General features: G+C 39.7%; 1 protein-coding gene across 1 annotated transcript; it reads left to right on the top strand.

Annotated features, from left to right (window-relative positions):
• Positions 1–1,799: 1,799 nt before the first annotated feature.
• On the top strand, positions 1,800–4,522 carry LOC105483167 (intraflagellar transport protein 70A). Its single transcript, XM_024793232.2, has one exon. The coding sequence runs from the start codon at positions 2,036–2,038 to the stop codon at positions 4,031–4,033; it is 1,998 nt and encodes a 665-aa protein (XP_024649000.2). The 5' UTR covers positions 1,800–2,035; the 3' UTR covers positions 4,034–4,522.
• Positions 4,523–16,432: the final 11,910 nt, after the last annotated feature.

Below are 16,432 nucleotides of genomic sequence, written 5' to 3'. Positions count from 1 at the left end.
GTGAACTATGATCATGCCAGCTATTGCAGTGAACTATTGCATGCCAGCCTGAGCAACAGAACAAACCCTGTATCAAATAAATAAATAAATAAATAAATAAATAAATAAATAAAATACTGAGCCTAAATTCCCAAGGGAGAACCATCAGGCAGCCAGCTGTAAAGAAGTCTATGCACCCTTTCCCCCAATTTATTACTGAGCAGTATCCTCTACCAATGTACCTCCTTGGGCTTAAGACTCTAAAAGGGCTCACCAAAAGATCAGATTGAAAGAAGTCTCAGAATAGAGTTATAGTAATATTCTACAGTTGCTTTCTGTGGGATCTTAGGTGAGCCAAAGTCCCATTCAATCCTTCTGAAATGGATGCAGTTTCCCTTTCTTGGAATTGATGCACTGTGAAGCTCCTTGTCTAGTTCCAGCCAAGAAGACACAACTCTGCCGATTCCTAGCAAGGGAGAACACTGAGTAAGTACATAAAGTCAGCCATATGATGATATGAGCAATCACACACCTATTAAAAATCTCCTTCCAGTGATACTGGGTAAATACGAGCTACACGACTCCACTAGTCACATCTGTTCACAGCTGGAATCAAGGCCTAAAAGTTCAAAGTTTACTACCTACACAAAGTTAGTTCGTTGTTTTAAAGGAGAAACAAAGACAATAATATTCCTTATACACACTTAGCACCAAACAACGGGCCCTTACAAACTCATGTACATGAGATACATGGATTGGGTTATTCATCAGTCACTATTTCCTATTGAAATTGGTTACTGGATATCATGGTTCAGCCCCTACCTACCTAGGTGTGGCCTTAAACAAACTATTAATTTAATAGTTTGATTTAATTAATAATATAATACTTAAATCTTTAAACCTTTCAAGCCCACCGACTTAATATGCAATATGCAGAATGCAGGTTGCTTATTCAAATTAGAAATACTATATGTAAACAGTCTATAATAGAGGTGCTATGTGATATGGTTGATATACCAACCATATGATAGCTGTGAAGTTTATATATAGAAAAGATTTATGGGCAGTAATACTATTATGGATGCATACAAAGGATTTGCAGTAATTATGTAGCAAACAACACACTTTTACTTGGATTAGGTTTATATTAGGTGCCAGAGAGACCAATGGATATCATGGGAGATGACAAAAGATACTGGTTTCTTATGGGCAGAGATGGTTGGAGGACCACAGCAATGGATACAACCAAGTGTAAACGCCAACATATACTCAGTAGTATTTTTTGTCATGGAAAGGGACAGATACTGCGATCAAAAATAGATCCTCTCCCAGTACCAATAAGATTCACAGCACTTTTTCCTCATTAACCTCTGGAACCACCAAAATAAGAAGGATTTCTGTTTGCTGCTCTATTGTGCTCTTACAAACTGTGCCCTCGGGGTAGCATAATCAGAACCTGTTCTAATTCCAAGGGAATTCAAGGACTTAACTCCCTTTTGCCATCCCGCTCCTTTTATTGAAAGGTCCTTTTATTACTAGCGAATCTCTACTTTATTAAAAGTAAGCCAAACGCCAGCCTTAGTATAGACCACACCGCATACAAGGCTCAAAATCGCCAGGAACATGGGCCGGAAATCTTCCACCGCCGCGCTAGAGACCGAGGTGGCACAACAGACACAGAGAGCGCCCCTCATCTTTAGGGGGACGGGAAGACAGGTGACCGTTCGTCCCCACGGGCCGCGGGTCGGGTGGGTGCAGCAGGGACTACGCCTCCCAGCATGCAGTGCGGCCACGCCCGCGCAGCGGCGCCACAGGAACGATGCATGCCGGGACGGGGAGATTCAGTCTCTGAACGGCCTGGAGTAGTCTTTCCCCTTCTGACTGCCGCCACTCTGCAGTCCACAATCTTTGAAGATCAAACCGAACTTGAGAGACTAACGAGAATGGTCCCTTTTAAATTCCTAACAGACTCCTTCCGTGGCAGAGTAACCGGCCGTCTTCCGTTTCCGGTTGCCCTGTTGTCGTGGTAACCGTACGCATAACAGCCGTGGTGGTTATGGCGGGCCTGAGCGGCGCGCAGATCCCCGACGGGGAGTTCACCGCAGTAGTGTACCGGCTCATCCGCGATGCCCGCTACGCCGAGGCGGTGCAGCTGCTGGGCCGAGAGCTGCAGCGGAGCCCTAGGAGCCGCGCAGGCCTGTCGCTGCTAGGCTACTGCTACTACCGCCTGCAGGAGTTTGCGCTGGCGGCCGAGTGCTATGAGCAGCTGGGCCAGCTGCACCCGGAACTGGAGCAGTACCGCCTGTACCAGGCCCAGGCCCTGTACAAGGCCTGCCTTTATCCGGAGGCCACCCGGGTCGCCTTCCTTCTCCTGGATAACCCCGCCTACCACAGCCGGGTCCTCCGCCTGCAAGCCGCCATTAAGTACAGTGAGGGTGATCTGCCGGGGTCCAGGAGCCTGGTGGAGCAGCTGCTGAGTGGGGAAGGGGGAGAAGAAAGTGGGGGCGAGAATGAGACCGATGGCCAGGTCAACCTGGGTTGTTTGCTTTACAAGGAGGGACAGTATGAAGCTGCGTGCTCCAAGTTTTCTGCAGCACTGCAGGCTTCGGGCTACCAGCCTGACCTTTCCTACAACCTGGCTTTGGCCTATTACAGCAGCCGACAGTATGCCTCAGCGCTGAAGCATATCGCTGAGATTATTGAGCGTGGCATCCGACAGCACCCTGAGCTAGGTGTGGGCATGACCACTGAGGGCTTTGATGTTCGCAGTGTTGGCAACACCTTAGTCCTGCATCAGACTGCTCTGGTGGAAGCCTTCAACCTTAAGGCAGCTATAGAATACCAACTGAGAAACTATGAGGTAGCCCAAGAAACCCTCACTGACATGCCACCCAGGGCAGAGGAAGAGTTGGACCCTGTGACCCTACACAACCAGGCACTAATGAACATGGATGCCAGGCCTACAGAAGGGTTTGAAAAGCTACAGTTTTTGCTCCAACAGAATCCCTTTCCTCCAGAGACTTTTGGCAACCTGTTGCTGCTCTACTGTAAATATGAGTATTTTGACCTAGCAGCAGATGTCCTGGCAGAAAATGCCCATTTGACGTATAAGTTCCTCACACCCTATCTCTATGAGTTCTTGGATGCCGTGATCACTTGCCAGACAGCTCCTGAAGAGGCTTTCATTAAGCTTGATGGGCTAGCAGGCATGTTGACTGAGCAGCTTCGGAGACTCACCAAGCAAGTACAGGAAGCAAGACACAATAGAGATGATGAAGCTATCAAAAAGGCAGTGAATGAATATGATGAAACCATGGAGAAGTATATTCCCGTGTTGATGGCTCAGGCAAAAATCTACTGGAACCTTGAAAATTATCCAATGGTGGAAAAGATCTTCCGCAAATCTGTGGAATTCTGTAACGACCATGATGTGTGGAAGTTGAATGTGGCTCATGTTCTGTTCATGCAAGAAAATAAATACAAAGAAGCCATTGGTTTCTATGAACCCATAGTCAAGAAGCATTATGATAACATCCTGAATGTCAGTGCTATTGTACTGGCTAATCTCTGTGTTTCCTATATTATGACAAGTCAAAATGAAGAAGCAGAGGAGTTGATGAGGAAGATTGAAAAGGAGGAAGAGCAGCTCTCTTATGATGACCCAAATAGGAAAATGTACCATCTCTGCATTGTGAATTTGGTGATAGGAACTCTTTATTGTGCCAAAGGAAACTATGAGTTTGGTATTTCTCGAGTTATCAAAAGCTTGGAGCCTTATAATAAAAAGCTGGGAACAGATACCTGGTATTATGCCAAAAGATGCTTCCTGTCCTTGTTAGAAAACATGTCAAAACACATGATAGTCATTCATGACAGTGTTATTCAAGAATGTGTCCAGTTTCTAGGACACTGTGAACTTTATGGCGCAAACATACCTGCTGTTATTGAACAACCCCTGGAAGAAGAAAGAATGCATGTTGGGAAGAATACAGTCACAGATGAGTCCAGACAATTGAAAGCTTTGATTTATGAGATCATAGGATGGAATAAGTAGTTATGGCTGATAGTGGCTTTTTTCAAAATGGCTTTCTTACCTATCACACTTTTTTATCTGTATTTAGCCTTGGCATCTTTATGTTTGTCTTATTTTGAATTTTATCCACTTTATAATAACAAGTTTATGTTTGAGCAACTTTTTCATTTAATACAGAAGAGTAAGGACTATGCAGTGTAAGCTGCATCACTTCTGCTTTCTTCCTACTAGTGACAATCATCTGGTCTTGCCCTCAAGCAACAATTGCTAGATGACATCTTTGTATAAGAAAGAAACCCCAGATAGAGTTGATATTTCAGCTTTGGGCTGTCAAAAGGGTATGTCATGGACCAAAGCACTGTTAGTACGGGTATGTTTGCATTTGGTCACTGATATGTAAATGACTGCTAGCCAACGGCTGGACCACTTCTCAATCAGCAAATAAAGCCATGTCTATTTTGCTATCTCAAGATAGACTGTGCTGTCTAATAAATCGAATTCTTAACTCTATTTCTCCAGTTTTTTAGTCCTTTAACTTTCTGGATTGCAACAAAGTCTAGTTTAGACCTTCTTTAAGCCGTTTTAGAAGTTCAAGTATAATGGGAATTTCTTTTCTTGGTTCTTTTCAGGTTATGAGGTTCGGTCAGTGACGTAATTTTTTTTCATAATTTGATTTGTTGCTTCTTAAGTTTTATAATAAAAGTTTTTCTTCATGTTCTATTTTTTGTTTTACAGAAATGATTTTGCCTCCTTGTGGATACGACATATATTAAGTGTGGAAGCCTATTAATATTTTCAGTTTTTAAAAAACTGAAATTTTTAATTTTTACTTTTTAATTTTTTAGGAGAAAATAAGCACTGAACTGAGAATGAGAAGCCTAAAGGTATGAGTTCCATACCTTCTAATTTTAGGCTTTCAGAAATTCCTTTATTCTTTGGGGTTTCACATCATTTGAACTATCAGAAGCCTTTAGAATTGCTTTTGGCTGTAACATCTGATTTCGTATAAGCCATATAGAAAAAAGTTGCCTTTCTTTCTTTATGACCTAGATATATAAGCAAATCAGCCAGGAAATATATAATTGTATTTTATATTAATGTTTTCTAGGATTTTGGCTTACAGTAAATGTTAACCCCTACAGTCAGTGATTGTTACTGTTGGATGTTATACTGATTATTAATAAGAAATTTGGATTTTTGCCTTTTTACCTGCAATTTTTGCTTACAACTCTAGCTATGAATATATATAGAGTGGTCCCCCAGTCTCTGTTATGGTTGTGCATAAATTAATACTTTTATAGCTATTTAGAAATTGTATAACTCTCTTAACTTCCTCTTTTAGTTTTTGTACTAATGTTTGTTTTTGTTGGGGAAGAGGAGATTTGCTTTTAATCCTTCCCAAAAATGATGAACGACCCTTCCATTCAGTAGTTGACAGGCTGTTATAATGTGTATTTTTTCTTCAATTATTCTTGAAATATTTAGAGCCTCTCCTGCTTCTAACATGAAGCCCTTTAGATGCCAGTCTGCCAGAAATCTGGAAACAGGAACAGGTGAAGTGAAGACGTAATGGAGATTTAGCTAATGATATACTTCACAATCCACTTTGGATACCCTTCATGTCCAAATCTCAGTAGTTAATCAAGTGTCTGCTGCCATTAACAGAACAGAAGTAATGGATAACAGAATGGAAATAAGAGATGCCAAAACTATTCCCGTAACTAACTCACTAAATCAAATCATCAGTCCTTATATTCTTGTTTTATTTAATTCAAGGAGAAGAGGCCATGCACTTTCCAAAAGGCCAAAGCCACATAGAATAGGAAAGCAATCTCTAGTTTAAAGCTTTCTCTTGGAGTGTTTTCTCCCCCTGCCTTCAAAGGGTCTACTTAAGAGATAGTGGTGTTTACTGCTGCAGAATGTATCACAAGATAAGAAATGAAAAATCTATCTTTCTTACCACCCACTTCTCTTTCCCTTTTTAATCTTTTCCCTTTTGTCAATTATAGGGACACTTTTCTCTGTTAGCTGGAATTTGAACCTCAACCAGGTATAAAAGATGCATAACAACCTTTTAGCAGTAAGTGTCAGGTGAGTGAGCACTATGATTATCAAGGTGACTTTTGAAACCTTTTAAAAATGCATTTTTGCAAAGCAAGATAATATGTATTGATAAAAAGTGACTCTCAGATTGGCAATGCCAGAAAAAAATTTAAGAGGACTCACCAAAAGTACTAGATCTATGTAATTTGTAGAATAGAGTGAACTTTTTATATATATGTATTTGTGGTAACCTCCATCTTTTAAACTTTTTGAACTCAATAGAAAAACAGACTGAAATTTTAAAGACATGCCGTATTTGTATCATTTTGAATTCTGTAACATTGGAAATTAAATGTACTCAACTTCAGAGGACACTTGCCTTACTGTAATTTATAATCATTTTATATTGAAAAATAGGGCTAGACATTAGCCAGAAGGTAATTAATTTATTGGCCATAGGTATAGTGTTTAATATTCTCTTGGGGAGTGAGTCTTTACAAGGTGATTACTTGATACTTGATACCACTATTAATTGAGGTTCTTTTGGTTGTTTAATTAAATCAGCTCCTTTGGATTTGGGCCAAGATTGATCCACCACATACTAAAATCCTTTCTATAAACTCATCATATGTATTTATTAGAAAAAGAATTGCTTCATAAGGAAAAATTATTAGAATATAGACTTATAAGTACATTTCTAATGTGAAAAATAAGCATTTATTAGTTTAAGTGAGACCTGCCAATAACTTGATTGCAAATATTAATATCATGTGAACATATAAAATGGGCCCAAGTCCTTGTTCAAAAGTGAAATTTGCACGTTTGTGAAATAAAACACATCAATATCAATGACTGAATACCCTAAGTCAAAATAGCACATGGCTAAAATTGTACTATGCAAACAGGACCCTAAAAAAGTATGTGGGAAAGCATTTATTGCGCTATTTTATTTTCAACTATTTCATTAGGAGAGTCAAATGCTTAAGATAAAGGGCACATGACTAAAAGTTTCACCAGTACTCATGGTATCTGCTATAAAACGTGTGTCTGTGGAGTACCCACAAACTCTCAAGATCTTAAGTCTCAACAGTAAATTACTGGCTAGTTTTTCTGATCAGAGTTTCTTCTGTGAAAACTCAACCTCTTAGTCCCAGTTCTTCCAAAATTTTCCAAAACCATACACTATAGTCTATGTACTTCATATATGGAAAGGAGAATATATACTTTTGTGAATATAAAGTGTCTGTTCTATTTTTAAGTCATGAAGTACCATAGGAAGAGATGGTCACTCCCTAACATTGTAAAGCAAAAGAAAGCTTCAGGAATTGAACCATAACAGCAACACTTTGCTGTAAAATATTTAATTAGAAGTCAATACCACATACTCACATATGCTAAGGAGTGCCATTATTTTGTATGTTTACTGGAAAAGGCAAAAATTTTTTCCGTAGTTAATACAGTATTTTTGTTTCTAGAACTTTTGTTCTTGTACTGATTCATTACCATTAAACTGTTAAAATGCCAAAGAACAGAGGAAAGCTTTACATGATTTGACTAAGACGCTGCAAGTAGTTTCAGAAACTAAGGAGACTATTTTTCTGACAATGTATGTAAGACTTCTAATGAAATGATTGGTAAAATTATAAAATGATTCTGGAAATAATCATGTAAAATATAAAATGGGAAATCATAAATGTGATTTTTTTACATTTGTATATATGACCTAAATAGGTTCTTTTAAATTACAAATTAAGGATTAAGATAAACATCTGGAATGTATCTGCAGCTAGAGTCTGAACAATGAGGGCTTAGACCAGTTCATCTCTTGAATCATAAAACTGAGGCTCAGAGAGATTAATATTACTTCCCCAGGATAATATGATAGAGCCAAATAGGATCCAGGCAAAGCCCAGATCAGAATTCAGGGCATCTTGCTCAATTCTCATGCTCTTTCCACTCTACCACATTTCTCTTAGACAGAGCAGGGACCCCTCTTAGGGGCCTACAGGGCCCTCCAAGTATGGAAATAAAGGAAAATCCTGAGTTCCTACAAGGGAAGTTCCAGGCACCTAGCTAGCCCTGAAAAGTAAATAAGCAACTTGATGAGCAAGAAGGTAGTAGTAACTTAAGACGATAGCCAAGGAAATTGGAATCACAGGATGTTTGGTTCCTCTATAGGAACTAGAGATAACATCTTAACATATGTCCCTGAATTGTTTTTCAGAAATCCAGACCCCCACCAAACAGATCTGCCTGCACATAGACCTCAGATAAGGGGGAACTGAGGACTGAACTCTTACTGCCATTCTTTATGGTCTAAATTTTTTTCTGAGGTGCCTGGAGGAACCCACACCCAGGAGCCAGAGCTTACATTCTTTTCTGTTGACCCCAGAATTTTTAAATAAACCTTCTTTTCCTTAACCAATTGCAGATCGGAAAACCTTTCAGTCTATCTGTGATTGGTAAGTCCCCACTTCAAGATATCCTGCCCTTTTAGGCCAAACCAGGGTGTAAACTCTCCATGTATTGATTTACAATTTTGCCTGTAACATCTGCTTTCCTGAAATTTACCCCTGCCTTAAAAAAACTCTTGCTTGCAAACCATAAGGGAAGTCAGGACTTAAGCAAGAACTGCCTGATCCTCCTTGCTTGGCACTCTGCAAATAAATGTCCTCCTCTCTCCTGCTGCAAACCTCAGTGTGGATGTATGGCCTTATTGTGCCAGGAAGGCAAATCCCAGTTCAGTTCCAGAACACCTTCTCTTAGGTATTTTTTGTTTTTATTTGTTTGTTTGCTTTCTTTACACATTTTTTCTATCAGTGCTAGGCATTTCTTTTCCCAGAGCTATGACTTTTGCCACTTCAGTTCCTGCTGATGATTTAATCGGTGATTTAATAGGCTTTTTCCAAAATACACTTAGTGAGAACATTCCAGGGCTGGCCTAAATTATGCTATGGTTTACAAAAGTATGTTGAGGGTTCCTGAGCAGGTGTGCTGTGCTGTTTGCAGCAGCACAGATTTAGCTGCAGTGCAATCTGGGCTGAGTGGAAAGATTATTGACTCACCTGTTGTTTCATCACCGCTTTGAAAAAAAATCACCTTATATGATCCTTCTTCAAGTCAGTGATTTTCTTCTCTTCATTATAGTTTCCAGACACCAAACATGTAAAAATGGCCATCAGAAGGCTTGTCTGCATCTTAAGTGCAAAGAGCTGTGACTCATCCAAAAATCCCAGCCTAAAGCCAGCTGATTTCACAAGTATTTACAAAGTGTTACCAGAGACTTTTGAGGCCCCATAAGGCTTTACCTTTACTTGCAAAGTCCATTTGAGCTAAACTCCTAAACACCCTCTTCCAGGAGATTGATTGCTCATTTTAGCTTAGGTTTTGGGGAGGAAAAATTAAAAGCAAGCAATTGAGCCACGAGTAAGTCCCTGTTATTTACCTTCTTTTTTCTTTTTTGTACTAATAATTCTTAGTCCACATTCTACATGAGAATCAGTGGGTAAACTTTTTAAAAAGTAAAGATGCCTTGGCTCTAACCCCTAAAGATTCTATTTCTATTTATGGAGATGGGAGTGGGAGGAGGGATCAGGTTTTTTGTAAGTGCCCCAGGTAACTCTAATGTGTAGCCGAGGTTGAGAACCACTGTTCTATACACACACAGTAGTGACCATGTGGCTGCTCTATGTTGGCGTGAAGGTTGTGGTGCAACATGTTTGAGAATAAAATAACCCTGATGCTCAACCTAAAGAAATGATGAAAAATGAATAAATGGAACGAATCAAAAGATCTGAATTTTTTTTAGAGCCACTTAATCTGGGGTATTCCGATTCACTCAAATGTAGCTTTTAAACCAGTGAAATTTCTTTAAAACATTTTTTTTAAATCATGCATTCAATAATTCTTAAGAAATCTTTGGCTTCCATAGAAGGAATTTTAAAAATACTGAAGTAGCTAAAAGCTATACAATTTGATAGTGGAAGCTAAGAAGGGTTTTCAAAATTTAAGAACATGAAAATACTCTTTTTGTTTTCAGAGACTCATAAATGTCATTTGCTGTTGTAGGAGAGGAAAAGTTTTCCACTGTCCTCTTATGGTTTTCAGCTAGGTTTGATGTAAGACAGATTAAACATGAGAAAAGCATACAAATTTTGTTTACACATACGTGGGAGCCCCCACAAGGACAATGAAGACCCAAAGAAGTGGCTAGGCCTAAGCACTTATATAGTAGTTTGAACAAAGGGTGGAAACTGTGGAAAAGTAACTAGGAAGATAAGTTAGTTTAACAAAGTTTGTACAGATTTCTCTCAGCCTCAACTCCCTGTCTCTGGTGATAAGCATGTTGTTTCTTTTGTACTGGTATAGGGAGGGTATCTTTCACTTGGGAGTTTCATCTGCTTTTGGGAAGAAAAGGGGAGATTAGAGTGCCCTTCCTCTACCTGCTGTTTCTCAAGTGCCTCTATTTCAAAATAATTAATATGCCAAGGCAGCATATTTTGGAGTGGCATGTCCTGAATTCCTTCACTGTCACCTCTACTTAGTTTATTAGTTTAGCTGTGCTAAAGTCAAAAGTGACTGTGCATTATCATAACCATGCTTACAAATGCTTTTGGTTGACTTTGGATGCACCCAATTTGTTCTCCTAATATTTGAGCCATATTCATCTGTTCTTCCTATAAATCTGGATTCCTCCAAGCCAAACTCCAGTCCCATGTATGCATTTATAGATGCACATACGTTTTTTTAAAATTTACATTGGAAATTAATAATACTCAATGGTTGTGTTGGTTTATTTATTTTGAGACAGGGTATCACTCTGTCATCCAAGCTGTAGTACAGTGGTGTGATCATGGCTCACTGCAGCCTTGACCTCCTGGGATCAAGCGATGCTCCCACTTCAGCCACCCGAGTAGCTGGTGCTACAGGCACACACCACCACACCTGGCTAATTTTTTTTTTTCTTTTCGTGTAGATACAGGGTTTCACAAGTTAGCCAGGCTGGTCTCGAACTCCTGGGCTCAAGCTATCCATCTGCTTTGGCCTCCCAAACTGCTGGGATTACAGGCATGAGCCACTGTGCCCAGCCTTATATTGGTTTATAATTCAGTATGAATTCTCCAGCTTCACTCTGCCCCCACCCCCAAACATTTGGTCTAAACTGATGGTTCTCAAAATGTTTGACTGCCCAGTAGAATTATCTGAGAAGTTTTTAAACTCTCATGCTGTATTAGTCCACTCTTGCACTGCTATAAAGAATTAACTGAGACTGGGTAATTCATAAAGAAACCAGGTTTCATTGGCTCATGATTTCGCAGGCTGTACAGGAAGGGTGGCAGCATCTGCTTCTGGGGAGGCTCAGGGAGCTTTTACTCATGGTGGAAGGCAAAGTGGGAGCAGGCGTCTAACATGGCAGGAGCAGGACCAAAAGAGAGCGTGAGGGCGGAGGTGCTACTCACTTTTAATCAACCAGATCTTGTGAGAACTCACCGTCATGAGAACAGCACCAAAGGGATGGTGCTAACTATCATGAAGGATCCACCCCCATGATCCAGTCACCTTCCACCATGTCCCACCTCCAACTCTGAGGACTGCAATTGAACATGACATTTGGGTGGGGACACAGGTAAAAAAACCATGGGGACACAGATACAAACCATATCACATGCCCCAGGCTGCATCCCAAAACAACTAAAGAATTTCTGAGGGTGGAACCCAGGTATCTGTATTTTCCTGAGCTTTCAAAATGCAGCTAAGGTTGAGAATGGCTATTCTAATTGATCAGTATAATTTCCCTCTCCATGATTGATTTAGGAATAGGCATGTGACCCAATCCTTACCAAGACACAAGAAGTCTCCTGGAAGGCTGCTGGGAAAGCTTTCTTTACCCCTTTAAAAAAACAAAAGGATATAAGAAAAAGTCCCTCTTCTTCATCTAGCATTGTTGATCTGAATCTGGTGCCACCAGTTTGTGACCTTGATGGAGGGTCATGGTGACTTTGGGTGAAGGTGACTTTGAAGATTATCTAAGAAACAGAAAGAATTTGAGTCTTTGATGATCCTGGAGCCTGACCCACCTCTGAGTCTTCAGTAGAATGGAAATAATATCTTATTGTTTAAACTTGTTTGAGCCATATTTCTCTGCTTCTTGTCTCTAAAAGCACCCAGAAAACACTCACCATTGACAAAGATTTTCTCTTTCACAGAACTCTACTCAGGTTCCCCTGAACTTTTCAAGTAGGCCTTGACTTTTGGACTTCCGTATTTGTCCCTACACTGTCCAATTTTTTTTTTTTTTTTTTTTTTTTGAGATGGAGTCTCAGTCACCCAGGCTGGAGTGCAGTGGCATGATCTCAGCTCACTGCAAGCTCTGCTTCCCAGATTCATGCCATTCTCCTGCCTCAGCCTCCCAAGTAGCTGGGAATAGAGATGCCTGCCACCACACCCAGCTAATTTTTTGTATTTTTAGTAGAGACGGGGTCTCAATCTCCTGACCTCATGATCCACCTGCCTCAGCCTCCCAAAGTGCTGGGATTACAGGCATGAGCCACCGCGCCCGGCCTGCACTGTCCAATTTTAACAAGTATCCTTGGCTTAGTAGACTCCCTCTTCCTTCATATCTGATTACCCTCCAGATGTTATTGGGTCTCTCATTCTCCACCATTCCTCAGGTATGTCTGATCACCCCAGCCTGCTTTCAGCAAGAATCCTGTTATGTCAGTTTGGCCAGAATCCCCACTTAGCCCTAATGTTACCTGTTAGTACTTTTCCATCCATTGACCCCCACCCTGCTCCTTGGCTATAAATTCCCACTTGCCCATGCTATATGTGGAGTTAAGCCCAATCACTCTTCCCTACTGCAAAATCCCACTGGAGTGGTCCTGTATACCTATGGAGATAGTTCCCACATACACACCTTAAATAAAGGATGCCTCATCATCTAAAGTGTCATTGAATTTTTTTTTAGCACCATATATAGGCCATACATTTTGAGTATTGTTCATAGGGTGATGAATCTTTATGCATATTCCCAAACACTCTGGGAGTATGTCTTCCTTGACACCCGGCATCACTCCTCAAGTTCAGGTGAGTAGGACAAAATTGACCTTCGTAAAGATGTTACCCAAAACCTTGACTTCATTAGTATTAACCGCTCATCAAGTCTTTTGAAATTGCAACAGCTACTCATGAAATTGGATATGAATTCATTGGAGGAGGATCCACTTACATAGAAGTAAATAGAGAGTTAAATTCTTCCACTCAAAGAACTAAGTCTAAATCTTGCTTACTGCTTCTTGACAAAAACACAAGGTAAATACCAATGCATACAGCAACTCACAGAAAACCTATTCCCCAATTTTAGAATTTCCTCCACATTCGCAAAGGTGATTTCAGTAAAGTCTCAGTAATGATGAAAGAATGAAAATAATAGCAGCATTTATTCATGTATAGTAAACTTCAGCATTGAAGTGAGACAACCTAATCTATTCTCTGGTGAGAAATGCTAATCTATGTACAGTACTATTTCACCTTGGCCCTTTCCAGCTGTAAATCTGGTTAAAGGAAAGCTTCATAAAAAGTAAATACTTTAGTTCTTCCTGATAATCCCCCTCAGCATTGCATTCTACTTATCAGGCCCAACTTATTCTGAGTTGTTGGCTTATTTTGGTTCTCTAAAAGAAGGACGCTAGAAATTAAAATTCAAACCGGATGGTCCACATCACATCAGGGGATTGGGACAGTTGATTTACTCATATAATCTATTTAAACATCCACCAGGAGAAGTTCTAAGGCAGAATTTATTGCCTCCTCCTGCCATCTTTGGGCCTACAAAAAAACGAAGCAAAATCCTTCTATGAAATCTGAAACTCCAGTCACTGATTTCCTGGCTGATGTCATTTCCAAAGCACGATGTAGCCCTGTGATAGTCACAGCAGGAATCTGCCGCTCTATGGGGTTTCCATCTGTTTGCCATCAGAAAGAACTTCTTTGGGGAGCCATGGTAAATGCGGAGAACCCATTCCTCCCCATGGGTCCCAGAGTCTTATATTAGCTTTTCAGTCTTCAGGATCAGCTGCTGTTAGAATTGAATATGCTTAAACTTCTGCAGTAACTTTCATTTTCATCCATGTTTGGTTTATCATAGGCTACTTGGTAAAAATCTTCCATATGATTCTGAAACTCTTATGCAAATGTTACCAAAATGAAAATTTAGCCACTGCAATTCTCTCCTTAGGGAGAAGAGTTTTCTATGTAACTTTATGTAATGCACTTCTTATTATAAAATGGCTTGCACTTGAAGCAAATCTTTCTGAGCTCTTTACGTCCAAAGTTGCTTAAAAGTGTAATATTTTGTGTTGAAAAACTGTTTATTCACTTCTTTTAAAATTAAAATTTAAATTTTACAGATGGGGTCTCACTATGTTGCTTAGGCTGGTCTCGAACTCCTGGCCTCAAGTGAGGCTTCCATCTCGACCTCTCTAAGTGCTGAAATTACAAGCACGTGCCACTATGCCCAACCTATTTATTCACTTCTTATTAAGAGTTAACAGAGATGATATAATAGGTTAGAGAAAAGAAAACAGATTACAATGACACGACGTTTCAAAACTGATCTTTTGTGGGTCAGCTTCAATACAGATAATTCACTGTAAATAATTGGGGTTTCACAGCAGTATCAAGTTATGACTAACTGGGAATTGTATTGATCCAGCCATAAATGCATAATGGTCACTTTTTTTCCTGAAGAAACAGGGCATGAATTAATTCCACAGGAATGTTTAATAAAGGAAACGATTTCATGAAGATCAGCCTTTTTCTCATCTCCATTCTTCCCTGCAGCTATTTCAGCCTTCACAGTGCCCGAACAAAAACAGACTCTATTCTGTTCCTCAAGAAATAATTTATTAAACATGTTTTTGTACATTGGCCTTTCTGTGTTTATGTGCCATTTCCTCAGAGAAGGCTGACTATGAGGATGAAATAAAAATAACATCACTTTTCAATATTCTTCAAGCCCCAATTCCTAGAAAATGACAAGGATACAAAGGTCTTTTTATTCATCCTGTCAAATGCCAGTTTGTTTCAATATGGTTTCCCTGAGTTCAGTATCAAATGAGGCACGGTCCCCAGTGGGCAGTAGAGAAAGACGTTTTCCACACCACACTGGGGAAAGGAAATATGAATACTAAACCAAATGACTGTCAAAGGATGGAAAGGAGATGAAGAAAGGCCTCAAGAAAGAGGATAAGGCGGAAGGGCAAGACCAGATGAAGAAAAGCAGTCAACAACTTGCCTTTAAAGGAATGATGAAATTATGACTACTGTATTTACATGACTTAAACATGAGGTGCTACCTCAGTGTTTTGTAAAGCACATTACACACATGCAATAATTAATGGAGAAGAATTTGGCACACAGATGAACATTTTTCAAGAGTCATGTATTTATTTTATCGTGTATGGTTTATGTACCCGTTCACACACATATGCATATACATATATACCTAACGCATCAAACCTGAAATTTCATGGATTCTATTGCTTAGGATGAAGTTAAAATAAAAATGGTTTTATTGAAGGAGAAATATTAAATAATACACATAGTACTAGGCTATGGCAAGAAGCATGACAGTGATATTTGAATGACTGAAGTTTAAGAAATCTTGGTAAAGGCAAATGAAAGAGTTTCACGTGAGAGTGTGGGAAGAACCCTACTCTCCACTGATCAAAAGTGTAATTTTTATTTACTATTGATTCAGTATTTTCAAAAAGCTAGCTTTATATTTTTAGTCAGATATTTTCACCACCTATGGTGAAAATTTCCTCAGGAAAATGTTGCCTAACAAATTTGTGGGAAAACGATTGTAAACTTTCTAGGACTGTGTTTTCTTGTCTGAAGAGTTGAAACTTTATAAACTACATATATATTTTTTCACATTTCCTCACCGCTTTAATCTGTTCTGATATTAGGATTTCCCCCCCTTTCTCACAAACCTAACAAGTTCTGACTTTTTGGTGGATGACAAATCCTACCAGCAGAGGGGGCCTTATTCTGCTTGGAAAGTCCTCGAAGCTCAAGGATATTTGCCGGAAACAGGATCACCCCTCCATTTGTTTGCTGAACACCACCTCCTTTTACTCTGAGTTAGTCATTTTACAGTGTCGGCACCAGCCTGTGGATCCGTCTGACAGCGGATGTGTTGTCACAGTGCAGTCTGAGATCCAGCCTTCAGCTTTTGTAAGAATCCAGTTAGCCACTGCAGAAAAACATCTTGTTAAAATTGTGAGTGTTCTGATCATTACCACATTTTTCATTATGTGTGTGGTAATCCTGGGCTGACTAGGCTGGGATCCAATTGTGTTCATTTTGAGTTGG

The sequence above is a fragment of the Macaca nemestrina genome, chromosome 11 (genome assembly GCF_043159975.1).
Source record: "Macaca nemestrina isolate mMacNem1 chromosome 11, mMacNem.hap1, whole genome shotgun sequence".
NCBI lineage: Eukaryota > Metazoa > Chordata > Mammalia > Primates > Cercopithecidae > Macaca > Macaca nemestrina.
The sequence above is the reverse complement of the archived record's forward strand: the minus strand, read 5'-3'. Positions and strand labels throughout refer to the sequence as shown.